Here is a 16,967-nt window from a genome sequence, read left to right on the forward strand (position 1 = left end):
TCCCCACTTCTTCTGCCATCACCGCCCTCTACCCCTTGGGGACACTGAATGTAAGAAAGCTACCAGCAGACCTTGTCTTGACCCGAAGCACAAACCATAACAAACCTGTTCTTTACAGTTAGTACCAACGGTGGTATTTATTGTCTCATCAGCAAAAGGAAACAGAGTCAGGCAGCACATGGGATTTATTGGTTTTGTACCACACACCCTACTGGCCAGTTATCAGGGGGCTTCATCGAATGGTGGTGTGACTCAGGCTTCAATAGGGTGACAACATGGGAAAACCACGTAGGGAATGGTGGAATGCTACCCTGCCGGATGCGCCCGGGCGTCCTAAACCAGTGTTCAAAATGACACCATCTTTCTGAAAGCAAAATGGGAGGACTGAGGAACCACAGAGAAGAGTGGAATTGGCCACTCACCATTTCACCTGATTCCGAGAAAGGAACCATTTCTTTGTGCGCCGGGTTACGTAGTTCGGTGACTCTAGTCTCCAAGGCAAGCATATTTAAGGGAGCACAAGGAATTAGATTTCTCAGGTCACGGAACTTTCATAAAGGCAGAGATAAGGGACTCTGGGTATTGGCTGGGAGGATAGATCTTGATTGCACGGGGGCAGTTGTGTTGTGTTTCACAACGAGAGCCATGCTAACCCCGGTTTGGAAACAGAGAACCTACCCCCAGAGACTTTGAGCAGTCTCTGTGCCCAAACCCCCGGATAATGCAAGCTTGCTGCAACCCGATAAAGGCAGGAGCACCAACAGGTCATCGTGTGTGTGTAGCTCAGAAGAAAGGCTTCCACCACCCAGTCAGGAAGGGCCCGTGCTAGCAGAGTGTGCAGAGAGTAAAAATGCGTCTGGAATGTACGAGATAGCATGACCATTCTGCTTACCAACTTAGTCCTCATGTTCAGGTACACAGACCGCATGACAATCATATTTCATGCCATCTGCTTTTTTCCTACTCCCTGCACTGTTGTGCTAATTTGTAAGGAAATCAAGGAACGATATATATTACGAGAGGGGTTATGACCAAATCGGAAAAATCCTCATAAGTTTCAAGGCAGAAACATTGCTCATCTCTTCTAAAAACTTCTCCGCGGTGCCAGACCCCGCCAGTTATGAAAGGAAAAAGGAAAGGAAAGGAAAGCAATATGCCAAAGCAACATCCGTCCTCCCGCGTTTATTGTCTCCACACTTCGAAGAGCCAGGAAAAGAAACCAAGGCAGCCAGCATCCAGCAACAGACCAACACATAAAGAAAGCAGATCGTTACACAGTGGAATCTCGTCCAGCCTTAAGGATGAAGTTACCTCGTGTGAGGCAGCTGGTTTGGACCGGGAGGGCACTAATTTATGCAATAAGCTAGGCACGCGCAGCTAAACTAGCTCGGTGTCCCTTTATGGAAACGAGAAAAGCAAAGGAAACAAACAAACGAGAAAAGGAAACCAAAACCCTAAACGAGGTCGCATCTTCCATCACCTGTCCCCAAAGATAAAACAAAGTGGCACCAGGAGGAAAGACTGTTTGGTTGGTTCAGGTGACTTATCAGACCCCCTGGCCCGAGGGAGAGAGGGTTTCCTGCAGAACGAGGTGAAGGAGGTGGTTCTGCTCAGCAGTCAGCAGCGGCCACATCTCCACCTGCAGCTTCTTGATGCCTTCCGTGTCCTTTTCGTGGGCAGCCATGACCAACGACTGCAAGAGCAAAAACAGTTCCTCAGGAAGCTGGCCGCTGCTATCCTGGCCCTGGCCGTGGCCGTCGAAAGCCTCCCAGGAGTACTTTTCCAGGGTCTGGGCATGCTCGGGTAGCAGCTTTGCGGGCGGCGGTTGCAGGAGCAGCAGCAGCAGCACGCGGGACACCTCGCACCTGACAAGGACGTCTGCGAAGGCACCGAGTGTGCCAGGAGAAGGGGCAGCAGAGCCTGGGGTGTGGTCCGGGAGCAGCGGGAGGGGCGGGGGGCGGGGGCGGGGTCGGGGTCGGGGCTGAGCCAGGTCGACTTGGCTGGGGTCCTGGCGGGGCTGGTTGGAGGCCAGGGGCAGGCGGCGAGGGCAGTGGCAGCTCGGGGTGCTGCACCGGGTGGCCTCCATGCTCCCGTGCCAGGCGCTGCATGCGTGTGAAGAGCGCCAGGGCGCCCGTGTAGTCGCGCGCCAGCAGCTGGCAGGAGGCCGCGTCGCCGAGCGCCTGCAGCGCAGCCAGTGGCATCAGGGGCAGGTGCAGCTGAGCGGCGCGCTGAAAGTGACCCGCGGCGGCGGCCGGCTGGCCCAGGGCGCGCAGCGCGGCGGCCAGCTCCAGGCACAGAGCGGCGGCGGCGGCCGGCTGGCCCAGCTCGAGGTGAAGCCGCACAGCCGCGCCCAGGGCGCTGGCGGCCGCCTGCAGAGGCTCGCCGTAGGCGGCCGGGCAGCCCAGGCGCTGGCGCGCGTCGCACTCCTGCCGCAGGAACAGTCGGGCGGCCTCGGTGAGGGCCAGCGTCTCCCCGGGCCCGTGGAAGAGTGCCTGCTGGCAGCGCGCCACAGCCAGCTGGCACCAGGCGGCGTAGGGCAGGCACTCCTGGGCGCGCAGCTCGCGGGCCAGCTGGGCGAACTGCTCCCCGGCTTCGGCCACGTTCGGCTTCCGCAGGAAGCGCTTCTTGAGCTTGTTGGACACCTGCCGGTAGCGGGCCAAGAAGTCCCCGGCCTCGGAGCCGGGCCACGCGGCGCCGCCCAGGGAGGACGCGGGGCCCGCCGCCATGATCGCCGGCCGGCCGCGCCTCCTGACTTCCGGCTGGGGTGCGCGGACCAAAGCAGCCGCGGCGGCCTCAAAGCCTGCCCGGCGCTTCCTCCCCACTGCGATCACGCCGCGTCATCCCGGCTTCCGCCTTAGGCGCCCCAGGGCTCCGGCGCCGCACCCGTTGCCACGGTGACGAGCAGGGCGGGGCTGGAGGCTGGAGGACCAGACGCCCGCCAAGCCTGTCAGAAGAGGAGGGCGGGGTCCCGGCAGGCCGCGGCGGCGGCAGGCCCCGTATGTAAATGAGGCTCTGGGGGCGGGGCCTGATGACGCGTCGAGAGGTGGGGGCGAGGCCGCCGAGTAGACGAGTCCGGCGGGGCGGGGCCAAGCGCCCAGACGCTGCTAATCACCTGCACCAACCCGAGGGAGAGCGGGCTTCTGCCCGGGGAGGGGGGGAGGAGGGCACAACTCACCCTGACTGGGCAGGAAGGAGCCTGAGCTCGCTGACAGCTCATGGATAACCACGGCCAGGGCTACCTCCTGGCGGACATATCATGCCCATCACCCAGGGATGAACAAGGAGCCGCAATCAATCCTCCACCACACTAGTCCCCACACGCCACGGTTCCTGCCACAACAGCAGGCCTCACCAAAAGGCCGCCTTGGCACGTGGGTCCCCTCTGGAAGGCCGGCATTCTGACGCAGTGCCCAGGCTGACCCACCGGCCTGGGGTCCAAGTCCTGTGCCCCTGGGCAGGTGCTCATTGTCTCCCCGCAGAGTGGCATTGCCTCCACCACCACCCCACCTCCTCCCCTCCACACCTGCACCCCCAAACACCACTGTGTGCCTGCAAGTAATACCACCTTGCTCTCCTCCTCCCGGGCCCTCCACGCCCGTCTCAAGGCCGAAGGAAGGAAAACCTAGGGGAACCACAATGTGGGACACCCGCACTGCACTGTACTTTTTCCGTCCCAAACATCGTGATCATCCGACCGGGCCCGCCTCAGCCTCTGCCTCCACACTGCCACACTCACACCCTAAACCGTCGCCGCCAAGGGGAAGCTTGGGAAACCAGCCTGTACGTCTAGCCACAGCAAACCAGTAGTCCCAGAGCCTGTGTTCCTGCAATGAGGCCATCCTCAGTGTCTGCCTCTGCTTCCAGACTCACACACAACCCACAACCAAAGGGACAGCTCGGAGGGCAGCCTGTGGGTCACCTGCAGCCCAGGACTAGAACTGCACCCTGTGTTGCCCCAATGAGGGCCCTCCTCAGCCTCAGCCTCAGCCTCAGCCTCAGCCTCAGCCTCTGCCTCCATAGCCACACTCACACCCCTCCCATGGCCACAGGAACAGCTCAGGAGGCCAGCCTGAGGGACATCGGTAAACCGGTAGTGGAAATGCACCCCGTGTTCCTCCAACGAGGGCCTCCTAAGTCTCAGCCTCAGCTAAAGGCTGGGCCTCCACAGACATCCGCCCACCATCCCCATGGCCACAGGAACAGCTCGGGAGGCCAGCCTGTGGGTCACATGTAGACCAGTGCTAGAACTGCACCCTGGGTTGATTCAAATATGCCCCCCATGCTCTCAGCCCCTGCCTCCAACGCCATCCTCACACCTAAACCATCGCCAAGGGAAAACAGCCTGTGGATCTAGCCCACTGACGGACCAGTCCCGAAGCCTGTGTTGCTGCAAGGAGGCGCTCCCCAGTGTCTACCTCGGCTTCCACACTTCCACACTTCCACTCAACCCACACCACAGGAACAGCTGGGAGGCCAGCCCGTGGGTGATTTGCACCACAGTAGTCAAAGTGCACCCTGTGTTCCTCCAACAAGGCCCTCCTCTGCCTCTGCCTCTGCCTCTGCCTTCAGAGCCACCCTCACACCTAGGCCATGAACGCAGAAACAGCTTGGGGGGGCTAGCCTGTGGGTTACCTCCAATCAGTACTAGGACTGCACCCTGTATTCCTCCAATGAGTCACTCATCAGCCACAGCCTCTGCCTCCACAGCCACACTCACCCCCCACCCCCATGGCCACAGGAAGACCTTGGGAGGCCAGACTGGGAAACCTGCAGCCCAGGACTAGAACTGCACCCTGTGTACCTCCAACGGGGCCCACTTCACCAAAGCCTCTGCCACCCCAGCCACACTCACACCCACCCCATGGCCACAGGAACAGATAGGGAGGCCAGCCTCTGGGTCACCCGCCCCCCAAGCACTGTACCACCAGCTGTATTTTTTTCAACTAGGGCCCTTGAGCCTCTACCTCCATAAACAGGCTCATATGCACCCCATGGCCTCAGGAACAGTGTGGGAGGCCAGCCTGTGGGTCACCTGGAGACCAGTACTAGAACTGAACGCTGTGTTGGTTCAAATATGGCCTCCCCGGCCTCAGGCTCTGCTTCCAATGCCATCCTCACACCTAACCCGTCCCCAAGGGGAAAGCTTGGGAAACCAGCCTGTGGATGTTTTCCACTGACAGACCAGTCCCGAAGCCTGTGTCCCTGCAAGGAGGACCTCAACAGTGTGTGCCTCTGCTTCCAGAATCATACACCAACCACATGCAAAGGTACAGCTTGGAAAGCCAGCCCATGGTGCTCCTACAGCTTCTGCATCCACAACCAACCTCACACACCCCATGGCCACAGGAAGAGATAGGGAGGCCAGCCTGTGGGTCACCTGCACCCGAACAACTCTCCTGCCAGCTGTATTTTTCCAATTAGGGCCTCATGAGCCTGTATCTCCATGGGCACGCTCACATCAACCCCATGACCCCAGGAACAGCTGGGGAGGACAGCCTGTTGGTCACATGCAGACCAGTAGTAGAATTGCACCCTGTGTTGTTTTATTGAGGGCCTCCTCAGCTTCAGTCTCAGCCTGTGACACCCCAGCCACACTCACACCCACCCCATGGCCACAGGAACAGTTGGCAGGCCAGCCTGTGGCTCACCTGCACCCCTACAATGTTTCCACCAGCTGTGTTTTTCCAACTAGGGCCTCCTCAGGACCTCTACATTTATAGCCACACTCACACCCAACCCATGGCCTCAGGAACAGCTTGGGAGGCCAGCCCATGGGTCACCTGCATCCCAGTACTAGAACTGTAACCTGTGTTCCTCCAAGGAGGTCTTCCTCAGGCTCAGCTTCAGCCTGTTCCACCTGAGCCACCCTGAAAACCCACCCCGTGGCCACAGAAAGAGCTTGGGAGCCCCGATTGTGGGTCACCTGCAGCCCAGTACTAGAACTGCAACCTGGGTTCCTACAATGGTGACCACCTCAGCCTCTTACTCCACATCCACCCTCACACCCACCCCATGGCCACAGACACAGCTTGGGAGGCCAGCCCGTGGATCACCTGCAGCCCAGTACTGAAATTGCACCCTCTGTTCCTCCAACACTACACTCCTCAGCCCTACCCTGTGCCTTCACAGCCACACTTACACCCACCCAATGGCCAAAGGAAAAAGTTGGGAGGCCAGCCTGTGGGTCACCTGCAGACCAGGTTTAGAACTGCATCCTGTGTTGCTCCAAGGAGGCCTCCCTCAGGCTCAGCTTCTGCATCTACAACCAACCTCACACACAAGTTATAGCCACAGAAATAGCTTGGGAGACCAGCCTGTGGGTCACCTGCAACCGAACAACTCTCCCTACCAGCGGTATTTTTCCAACTAGGGCCTCGTGAGCCTATATCTCCATGGGCACCCTCACATCAACCCCATGACCCCAGGAACAGCCGGGGAGGACAGCCTGTGGGCCACATGCAGACCAGTAGTAGAATTGTAACCCTGTGTTCTTTATTGAGGGCCACAGCCTCATCCTCAGCCTCAGCCTGTTCCTCCAAAGCCACCCTCACACCCACCCCATGGCCACAGCAACAGAATTGGAGGCCAGCCCGTGGATCACCTGAATCCCAACACCACTCACAATAACTGCATTTTTCCAATGAGGGCCTCCTCAGGCTTGCCTCTGCCTCCACAGCCACCCTCACAATGTCCTCCCCATGGACACAGCAAGAGCCTGGGATGCCAGCCTGTGGGTCACCTGCGCCCAACAACTCTCCCACCAGCTGTATTTCTCCAACTAGGGCCTCGTGAGCCTATATCTCCATGGGCACGCTCACATCAACCCCATGACCCCAGGAACAGCCGGGGAGGACAGCCTGTGCGCCACCTGCACCCCAAAACGGCTCAACCAGCTGGGTTTTTCCAGTTAGGGCCTCCTCAGCCTCTACATCCATAGTGACACTCACACCCAACCCATGGACCCAGGAACAGCTTGGGAGGCCAGCTTGTGGGTCACCTCCACCCAATTACTAGAACTGCACCCTGTGTTCCTCCAAGGAGGGCCTCCACAGGCTCAGCTACTGCCTCCACAACTAACCTGACACCAACCTCACTGAACAGAAACAGCATTGGAGGCCAGCCTGTTGGTCAAATGCACCCCAGTACCAGAAGTGCACCCTGTGTTCTGCTACCGCGGCACACCTCAGCCTCTGCCTCTGCCTCCACAGCCACCCTTACATCCATCCCATGGCCACAGACACAGCTTGGCAGGCCAGCCCGTGGATCATCTGCAGCCCAGTACTCGAATTGCACCCTCTGTTCCTCCAACACTACCCTCCTCATTCTCACCCTCTGCCTGTGCAGCCAACATCACACCCACGTCATGGCCTCAGGAACAGCTTGGGAGGCCAGCCCCTGGATCACCTGCATCCCAACACGGCTCACAAGTGTGTTTTTCCAATGAGGCCATCCTCAGGCTTGCCTCTGCCTACACAGCCACACTCACACTGCCCCCATGGACAAAGCAAGACCCTGGGATGCCAGTCCTGTGGGTCACCTGCACCCCAACAACTCTCCCACCAGATGTATTTTTCCAACTTGTGCCTCGTGAGCCTCTACCTCCATAAGCACACTCACACCTAACCCATGACCCCAGGAACAGCGTGGGAGGCCAGCCTGTGGGTCACCTGCAGCCCAGTACTAGAACCGCACCCATTGTTCCTCCAATGAGGGGCTTCTCAACATCTGCCCCCACAGGCACCCTCACACACACACATCCCACAAGCCCAGGAAGATCTTGGCAGTTCAGCCTGTGTGTCAACTGCACCCAAGTACCAGAATTGCATCCTGTGTTCCGCTATTGCAGCGCTTCTCAGCCTCAGCCTCAGCCTCTGCCTCCGCAGCCTCCCATACACCAACCCCATGGCCACAGGAACAGCTTGGGGAGCCCAGCCTGTGGGTCACCTGAACCCCAACACTGCTCCCACCAGCTGTGTTTTTCCAACTAGGGCCTCCTCATCCTCTGCCTCTGTAACCACACTCACACCCACCCCATGGCCACAGGAACCACTTGGGAGTCCAGCCTGTGGGTCACCTGCACCTCAGTTCTGGAACTTAAACCTGTGTTTCTCCAACGAGGCCCTCCTCGGCCTCATCCTCAGTTCCTGCCTCTACAGCCACCCCCACAACCCGTCATGGCCACAGGAAGAGCTTGGGAACCCAGCCTGTGGGTCACCTGCAGCCCAGGACCAGTCCCACCCCCTGTGTTCCTCCAACTAGGCCCACCTGATCTTCTGTCTGCCTCTGCCTCCACCGCACGCGCACACCCACCCGCATCCCCTACCCAGAGGAAAAGCCAGGGAAGCAAAGCTATGGGATTCTGGAACTAAAGCTTTAATAAGAACACAGCCGGGAGCAGGAAGGGACGAGGCTGGCGAGCCATGCAGGGCTGCCTGTCTCTGAGAAGGTTTGGGCGGGATGGACTGATGATGCGGGATGGATCGATGGATGGGTTGCATAGGCCAGCCAGCAACCCAGAGCCAGGCAACAGCAGCAGCAGCAGCAGCAGCAGCAGCAGCAGGAGCGGCAGCAGGAGCAGGAGCGGCAGCGGCAGCAGCAGCAGGAGCGGCGGCAGCAGCAGGAGCAGGAGCAGCGGCGGCAGAGGCAGCACGGACGGCGGCTGCAGGTGGCAGCTAGCGTTGACGTCGACGACTACGACGAGGACGAACTTCTGGGGCCACCTGGGAGATGGTGGTGGACTGGAACAGCTCGCTGAGAAGCCTGTTGTTGTAGATGGTCAAGTCCAGCAGTTCCGGGGTGATGAGCCTCTGGGCGCCTCGCCGTTGGGCCTCATTGCTTGCCAGCTCCAGCAGCCTGCGCGTCAGGAACTCCAGGATGGCGGTCAGCAAGATGGGCACGGTCTGGCTCAGCCGCCGGGCATGGCCGCTCTCACGAAGAAGGCGCTCCACCAGGCTCACAGAGAAGGTCAGCTCGGCTCTGTCGGTGCGGGAGCGGCGGGACGACGGCCCTCGACGGCTGCTCTGCCTGGTCCTGGGCATGCTGGCCTCGGAGTGCAGTGCGGGGTGCGACCCCACAGGCTGGCTGGGCGCTGGCCCTCTGGGCTCTGGGCCTCCCTCGCGGATCCCAACGGTCCGGTCCCCGCTGTGCCTGGCAGCAGATGGATCCTGGCGACCCCTCGCGCGCGCACGCAGCCCCGCCCTCGGGCGCTCCGTTCCCGCTCTCACTGATGACGTGTGAGGGGTGATGCTCCCCAAGCCGCCCTCGCTAGGGGCGCTGTGCTCACCTTCACACCTTGCCTTCTAGAAGGGGCCCTCTAGGAAAGAGCAAGGTCGTGAGGAGGAGCAACTCGGCGGTGCCGTCCACAACCAAGCCGTTCACAACCCTCGGCTCCAGAGGTACTTGCACCCACGAGCCTGCCCACTGAGCACGAGCTCCTCGTCCCTCCACCCCCAGCACCCCAGGCACCACGCACGGTAAAGCTGAGAGGTTCTCCCCTCTCATTTCCGGGGCCTCAAACTCAGAGTCCCAAGCGTCCCGAGCAAACCCAGGGCTACAGCTTTCCCAGTCCCTGGGGCCCCTTAGCCACTGCTCTGCTTTCTGCCCCATCAGCTCACGTCGGAGTTGAGCAGCTCCTGTAGGCGGACTCATCCGGCAAACTGTGGCCTCCGGAGTGCGCCTGTGTCTGCCTGTTAGCATCACTTCGCATCCTGGATTCATGATGCCTTCGCACACAGTACACCCGTCCCTCGTGTCTCACCCTCACCTACATAGCGGCTTGAAGCAGTGCCCCTCCGCTCCTTTCTGTAAACCTTACAGCCCCCGGTGGCAAAGTATTCTGGCACTGCGAGCCACAGAACACTAAGTGTTACAGCTCCGATGGGAAAGAAGTCTGGCACTCGGGAGCCAAGCAACACCACAGCGCAACAGCTTACAGCCCTGCTCCAGGGAAAGGCTTCCCCAATGTCAGAGCTCTGCGCAGGCAGGGGTGGGCTTCCCCAGCAAAGGGGTGGCAATTCGCCTCCCAGTCCCCCAGACCCTAACGCCTCCGGTTCGCTAGGGGAAGGTTTCACCGGTGAAAGTGTCACACAGCCCTGCTCCGCTCTGCCCAGGCTCCCTCTCTGCTCCGGTGAAGAGAGGTCGTCACCCAAACCTCATTCAGGAGATTTTTTTGGGGGGTAGAGAGGAATCCAGGAGAGTGGTTGCCTCCGCCAGGGTGGAACAACACAGGCAGCCGCGAACTGAACAGGCACAGGGCTTCTTACATAGGGCTTCTTAGGGGCAGAGTTGTTCCAGGGAGGAGATTTCCAGGATGGGGATGGGTCACGTTTCAGTCCCTGAACTCACACTGGCTAGGTCTGTCTCCTGCTCAGGGATGGGTTGGTTTTCTGCTCAGGGCCAGGGGCAGATTTGGCTCTGGTTTCAGGGCCAAAGTGTGTGTTCCTCTCACTGGTCCCTTTTAGCATTTTGGCTCTCATTTTTAGGCCCAGGGCATATTTCTTTCCCTGGCTCTGATTCGAGGGACAAAGTGTGTTTCCTTGGCGCTGGTTTCAGGGTCCGGCTGTGTTTCCTTGGCTGACCCCTTGCCCCTACACTACACTCACCACACCCAAGCAGTAGGCCACTGTATATGCACAGGTGAGTAATTAATTTACTTATTCCCTCATCTGCTGATTGGCACTTGGGTGGCCTCCACTTTTTGAAAACAACAGGAAGATTTCACATTCTTCTTAGGTGGAATCAGAGCTCGATATCTACCAAGCTGTCAAAAGAGTATTTTCCAAAGAAAGCATTCCGTTAGGAAAAGAAAGTGGGAGGGGGGTTGTCCAGTAGAGGGCAAGCAAAAGAAAGCATGGGCGCCTGGTCAGGTCCCTGCGAGGCCCGGCCTGCCACCTTGCTTCTTGCCGTGATGATGATGATGATGAAGATGATGATGATGACGATGACGATGATGATGATGAGAGGCTAAACCTTTTAAACTGTAAGCCAGTCCCCAACTAAATGTTTTCTCTTATGAGAGCTGTCCCCAGAGGCCAGTCTGTGGTGACATCTTGCTTGTACAGACAAATCCTGCCTGCCCTGGGAAGGACAAAAGGCAGTTGGGTGTCTACAAGACACCAGACACGCAGTCAGGCATAGGTCAACAAAGAACTGAACGTCCAAACTAAGAGCTGAAGACATTAATTAGAAAGTAGGTGTTTATGGCTTTATTATGCGTTATTGTGGCTGTGTATGCTTTATTAAATAAAGGAGAGCAGCCATGAAGATAAACGTAAAAGCGCTTCTTCAGATTTGCCAGGCACACAACTTCTTTGATATTTTGTTGTTGTTAGCTTTGTTTAATTCAAAGCATTTCCCATGTATTCTGTTTGGTTACGGGGATCCAATGTGGAGCATATACAATAACAAATCAGAGGAACGCTGAGTTAGAAATAGTGGGAGTGGGTGAATAGGGAAAGTACCAGCTTTGTTAGGTAATCATATAAGGTACACATCCTTTCAAGAACCTCGAGAATTAAACTCTATTGTTTCCTTAATTTTGCAGGAATCATAACAGGGACTTATAAAAGGCTTACAGGCACAAGCATAAAAGATAGAGTGTAGACCAACATGGATGGGGACTAAAATATTAAAGACCCCCAAACGGGAAGAGGGTCCAGGGGTGGTGGCGGGGGGGGGGGCACTGTAACACGTACCCTTTAGTGTTTTGGGCTTCCTCTAATACTTTATCCTGTTACTTACACTGATTAACATGGCCTCAAGGAAGTGAATATTTGGGACCAGAAACAAACAAACAAACAAACAAACAGCAAAACCAAAATCCAAAAACAAAAAACAAAACAAACAAACAAAAATCTCTCCCTGTGGGCTAATGAATTAATTGCTAATTTCAGGATTACTATTAAGGCTAAGGGACCTCAGACAGTGGAACCAGATGTATTCCTGGTGCACAAAGGACCTTGGGGACACATCCCCCATGGAGGGATAACTGCCTTAACCTAGAGACAGGAGAGAAGTCCTAGTCCCTACTTCACATGACCTGTCAGATCTACATGACCCCAACTGGATGACATTCCCCTACATATGGAATTGGGGTGGGGGGATGGGAGGGGAGGGTGGTCAGGGTGCATGTGAGGGGGCAGAGCAGGTAAAAGGGAGGGAAGGAGGGAGGGAGGGAGGGCGAACTGGGATCGACATGTACAATAATAAATAAATACATGAATACTAAATAAAAAGATTACTATTAAGGAAGGTGTTAAATTCTGTGAATCAGAAACATACCACAAGTAAATGGAGTTAATTATTATTTTCATTTCATCATGCCTTTGCGTGATGAAGGATAATAATTTCTCCACTTCAGTAATGCTGATGCTTAAAATGCTTAATTAAAGTCAGACCTACTTTGGTTCCTAGGGAAAACAGACTTTGTGTTTTAAACAATAAAATATAATACGGTAAAAACAGAAAGCTGACACAGCCGTATCGGACAACACAAACAGAAGGAAAAGAGCCCAAGAAGTGGCCACAGGCATCGGGAACCCACTTGTTTGAACATTCGGGACTCTCACAAAGACACCGAACTGGAAGCCATACACGGAGGGCCTGGTGCAGACCCTTGCAGGCCCTGTGTATCCTGCCTCCGTCTCTATGAGTTCAGATAAGATCTGAACGTCCTTCATTTGGAGGGTCTCGTTTTCTTGGGGTCCTCCATCCCCACTTGCTTAAACTCTTGCTGCCTCCTCTTTCACAGAGTTCCCTGAGTCCCGAGGGGTGGGATTTGATGGATGCATCCCATTTTAGCGCTGCGTGCTCCGTGGTCTCTGGCTCCCTGCATAATGTCTGTCTGTGGGTCTCTGTACTTGTTCCCATCTGCTGCCGAAGGAGGCTTCCGCGATGAGGGTCGAGCAAGGCACACATCTGTGAGTAGAGCAGAATGTCATTAGGAGACATTTTATTGCTACGTACTTGGCTTTGTGGGAATTTTTGTTTTGTTTTGATTGTTTGTTTTAGAGCAGTAGCACTGTGCTCCCAAGTCTCAGGCTCTTGGTCACCCAAGCAGTGCCAGGTCTCAATCTCGATGACTGGGCCTTAAATCAGGTATTGTTTTGTAACTCCCACAGGCTTTGTGTGGACTTTGCCCTAGCATGTCTCGCAGGCAGGACAGCATTAGAGATCAAAGCGTTTGTGGCTGGCTTGGTGTGCAGAGTACCTACCTTCCTGTACCAAAGGCACCAGAACCTTGGAGTGGAGGCTCGGTGTCGGTACCAGCTCAGCTCGACTTCTCCATGTTCAATGAGTTGTGTAGGTATTTTCCTAAGCAGTGGGGGCTTGCCCTCAGTTTGTGGAGAGCAACCTCTTTCGACCCTTGGCAACAGCCTGGGTTGTTTGGGGGAAATCCACGGGAACCTTTTGGGCAAAACCACACTTAGATGTAACCCAATCCTCGTGCTGCAACCTTCATTTGGTGACAAGAGATGGCCAGTTGGGTCTCGTCTCCCACATTATTCTGGTGATTTCATTTAGATTGTCTTCATGTATGTATGTGTTTTTGGAAGCTTCGACTCTCTTAGGTTTCCATACTACCCCTCAAATGGTCCTTAATCTTAGCTCTCTCCCCCATATCACCCCCACTCCCCCCCACACACTTAATCCTCCCATTCCAGTCCCCCGAATCCTTCCATAACCATCTATTCTATTTGCCTTTCCTAAGGAGGTATGTCTGCCCCAACCCCGGTCCCTTACTCTCTACCTCAGATCTGTGGTTCTGTGGGTTATAGCTTGGCTTTTCATTGACTTATTATATAGCATCAATCCACATATAACTGAATACATACCATATATCTCCCCTCTCAGCCTGGGATACCTCACTCAGGATTTCTTTTTTCTTCCTTCCTTCCTTCCTTCCTTTCTCTCTTTTCCTTTCTTTTCCTTCCTTTCTTTCTTTTTCTTTTTCCTAGCTCCATGAATTTACCCATGATTTTCATGCTGTGGTGTTTTAAGAGGCCGAGTCGTATCGTACTCCATTGTGCAAATGTACTACATTTTCTTTATCCGTCATCATTTGGTTGAGTGACATCTAGGTTGTTTCTGATTTCTGGCTATCGTGAATAGAGCAGCAACAAACGTGGTTGAGCAAGTGTCTCTGTGGGAGGACAAAACGTCTTTTGGGTCTATGCGCAAGGTGGTATAGCTGGATCTTGAAGTAAATCAATTCCCATCTCCCCTGGGAACTGGCACACAGATTTCCATAGTGGCTGTACAAGTTTGCGCTCCACCAGCAGTGGAGGAGTGTTCCCCTTGCTCCACGTCCCCTCCAGCATGGGCTGTCACTTGTGTTTTTCACCTTAGTCGTTGGGACAGGTGGAATGTCAGAGTCGTTTTGATTTGCATTTCCCTGACGGCCAAGGGTGTTGAACATTTCTTCAAGTGTTTCTCTGCCGTTTGAGATTCCTCTTTTGAGAATTCTCTGTTTAGAACTGTGCCACCGGGTAATTTGTTTGCTTGGTGGCTAGTTTCTATGCGTTCTTTATTTCTACATTTAGACTATTAGCCCTGTATTGGATGGGCACACAGACTTCTAAAACTGAAGGTGGGTCAATCCATCCACATCACTGCGATTTTAACATAAAGGGAGAACAAGTGAGCAGCAACCATAAAAGAATAAACAATTCAAACGTTATTAGTGGCTGGACAATGGACTGTAAATAGACTGTAAGGAGCTACCATTCTGCAAATCTGAGAGTGACGGCTTTAACATATGCTACTGCGTGATGTATTGGTGAGTATATGTAACAAGGGGAATCCCACCTGCTGTCATAGAATAATTGAGGCGTTTCTGAATATTAAAGTCTGATTTGCTTGCCTATGAATGACCCGTCAACTCTACTTGTTTATGTGCTGTAAACCGTTTGTCATATGAGCCAGGTGACAAGATTATTGGTGCTGTCATTACCCAGGGGGGCTGGAACCAGAAAGTAAGTGGGAAATCTACAGACACGAAACGGAATACTCTGAGGAGTTCCAACGGTGAGGTGATACAGGCTAGCAGAAGGAACATGTGAACCTTATCAAACTGTCCAGAGGCCGGTTCGGATGCAAGGTTGAACGTATGCAGGGGTTGGGGGTACAAAGTAGGTGTTACATAAAAATATTAATGCTGCTGCTGGGAAAGTTAGGGATCAGGGGAAGAAGAGGGTGCAGAATAGATGCAACCCCATACACAGAATCGGGCGAGCCTGTTTCCCACAAGTAACCAGTGCCTTTCCTTTCTTTATTAAAAAAAAATTCATTAATAAATAAATAAAACTAAAAAAGTATTTATTTTTTTCATGCGTATGTATGTGTGCCTGGGCTTATGTGTGTGCACCAGATGCTCATATGTATGAAGGGAGCTTCGGAGGTCAGAAGAGCCACGAATCCCCTGCTACTGGAGTCCAGGGATTGTGAGCCCTCGTGTGGGTGCCGGGAACTGAACCCCCCCCGAGCTATGTAGGAGCTGCAAGTGCTCTTAACTACTGGGTCATCTCTCCACGTAGGAACGGAATATTTAAAGACAGGAGGACTAAGGGGAAAGCCATTCCTCCGCTGGGAAGTGTGGATTGAGGGAGGACGTAAGAGACAAGTACTGCCGGCCCACTTATCGGTGCTGAAGGAAGTTTGGGCCTTGCGCTAGTCTCGTTCTCCCTCGTCCCTGGATCATTGGCTAAGCCGAGGCTCAGTGAAGACGCCTTGGGGAGAGAGGCTGCTGGCAGCCAGCACTCAAGGCTACAGCAGTAATTCCCATAGCCTCCACGGGCCAGAGGGTTTGAGCAGGCGGGGTTAAACCGGGCGCACGAGCATGCGCACTGCCCCGGCCAATCAGCGAGGCCCGTGACCAGCCTCCCGGCCAATCAGAGAGGCCCGTGCCCCGGAAGGCGGGGCCTGAGCCAGTAGCGCCTATTTTAGCGGGAGGAACGCACCCGGGAGGCTCTGAGCTCTGAGGAGGCAGAGTGAGGCTGTGTCAGCAGGTGGTGACTCCCAAGTCCCCAGACCCGTGGTAAAGGACTCTGTGGTAAAGCTCCAGCGGTGGCGAAGCGAGGCTGAGGTTTCCTGAATGCTGCCGAGGGAGGAGATTGGGGACTGGGAGGAGGGGGAACCAGGTTGACTCGTGAGGCGATATTCTGGAGTTGTCTCCCTGGGACCTGGCCCAGGACAAGACCCCTGGCGGTGGTTGAGGGAGGGGACCTGAGGGCTGAGGTCCCGGGAGGGCCAGGCAGGACAGTGTGCAGGGTGGCGGGTGAAGTGAGTACTGTTGGCAGCCCTGCGCTGTCACTAGCTGTCATGGCTGTCTCGGTGTCGCGGGGTGTCCCATGGCTGCCTCGGTGTCCCGGGTTGTCCCATAGCTGTCTCGGTGTACCGGGGCGTCCCATGGCTGCCTCGGTGTCGCGGGGGTGTCCCTTGTCTGTCTCAGTGATGGGAGATGTCATTATGTAAGTATGTTTCTCATGCTGGTTACTGAATAAAGCACTGTTGGTCAATAGGAAAGGAAGATAGGTGTTCCCCGGGTGTCCCATGGCTGTCTCGGTGTCCCGGGGTTTCCCATGGCTGTCTCGGTGTCCCGGGGTGTCCCATGGCTGCCTCGGTGTCCCGGGGTGTCCCATGGCTGCCTCGGTGTCCCGGGGTGTCCCATGGCTGTCTCGGTGTCCCGGGGCGTCCCATGGCTGCCTCGGTGTCCCCGGGGTGCTCCTAGAGAGTCTGTTCGGTGAATGAATGGGACTCTCACTCAGAAGTGCTGCCTAGAGACAGAAACAGTTCTGCATGCGGAAGCGCTGGGTGAACTAGTCTTTCTGACCAGAAGCCAGCACCAGATACAGGATGAGGACAGGGTGGGGTGGGACTCTCCTGAGCAGTGGGGAGCAGACAAGACTTTAGTTTGGGGGTGAATGGCGGGGTAACACCCCATTTTATCCTGGACATAGAAAGGATTGGGA

At 55.5% G+C, this 16,967-nt stretch overlaps 2 protein-coding genes across 2 annotated transcripts; both read right to left on the reverse strand.

The window, feature by feature from the left end:
• Positions 1 to 1,444: 1,444 nt before the first annotated feature.
• On the reverse strand, positions 1,445 to 2,736 carry LOC127217316 (40-kDa huntingtin-associated protein-like). Its single transcript, XM_051178263.1, is given in 2 exon segments — positions 1,445 to 1,954; positions 1,956 to 2,736. Coding segments are annotated over 2 exon segments (1,179 nt in total). The 5' UTR covers positions 2,727 to 2,736; the 3' UTR covers positions 1,445 to 1,546.
• A 5,936-nt stretch (positions 2,737 to 8,672) lies between these two features.
• LOC127217382 (histone H2A-Bbd type 2/3-like) lies at positions 8,673 to 9,048 on the reverse strand. Its single transcript, XM_051178371.1, has one exon. The coding sequence runs from the start codon at positions 9,036 to 9,038 to the stop codon at positions 8,673 to 8,675; it is 366 nt and encodes a 121-aa protein (XP_051034328.1). The 5' UTR covers positions 9,039 to 9,048.
• Between the last annotated feature and the right edge of the window lie 7,919 nt (positions 9,049 to 16,967).

The sequence above is a fragment of the Phodopus roborovskii genome, unplaced genomic scaffold, assembly GCF_943737965.1.
Source record: "Phodopus roborovskii unplaced genomic scaffold, PHOROB, whole genome shotgun sequence".
In the NCBI taxonomy this organism is placed as follows: domain Eukaryota; kingdom Metazoa; phylum Chordata; class Mammalia; order Rodentia; family Cricetidae; genus Phodopus; species Phodopus roborovskii.

Coding starts and splice junctions, on each gene's coding strand:
- LOC127217382 (XM_051178371.1), bottom strand. CDS start 9,038: ATGCCCAGGACCAGGCAGAGCAGCCGTCGAGGGCCGTCGTCCCGCCGC.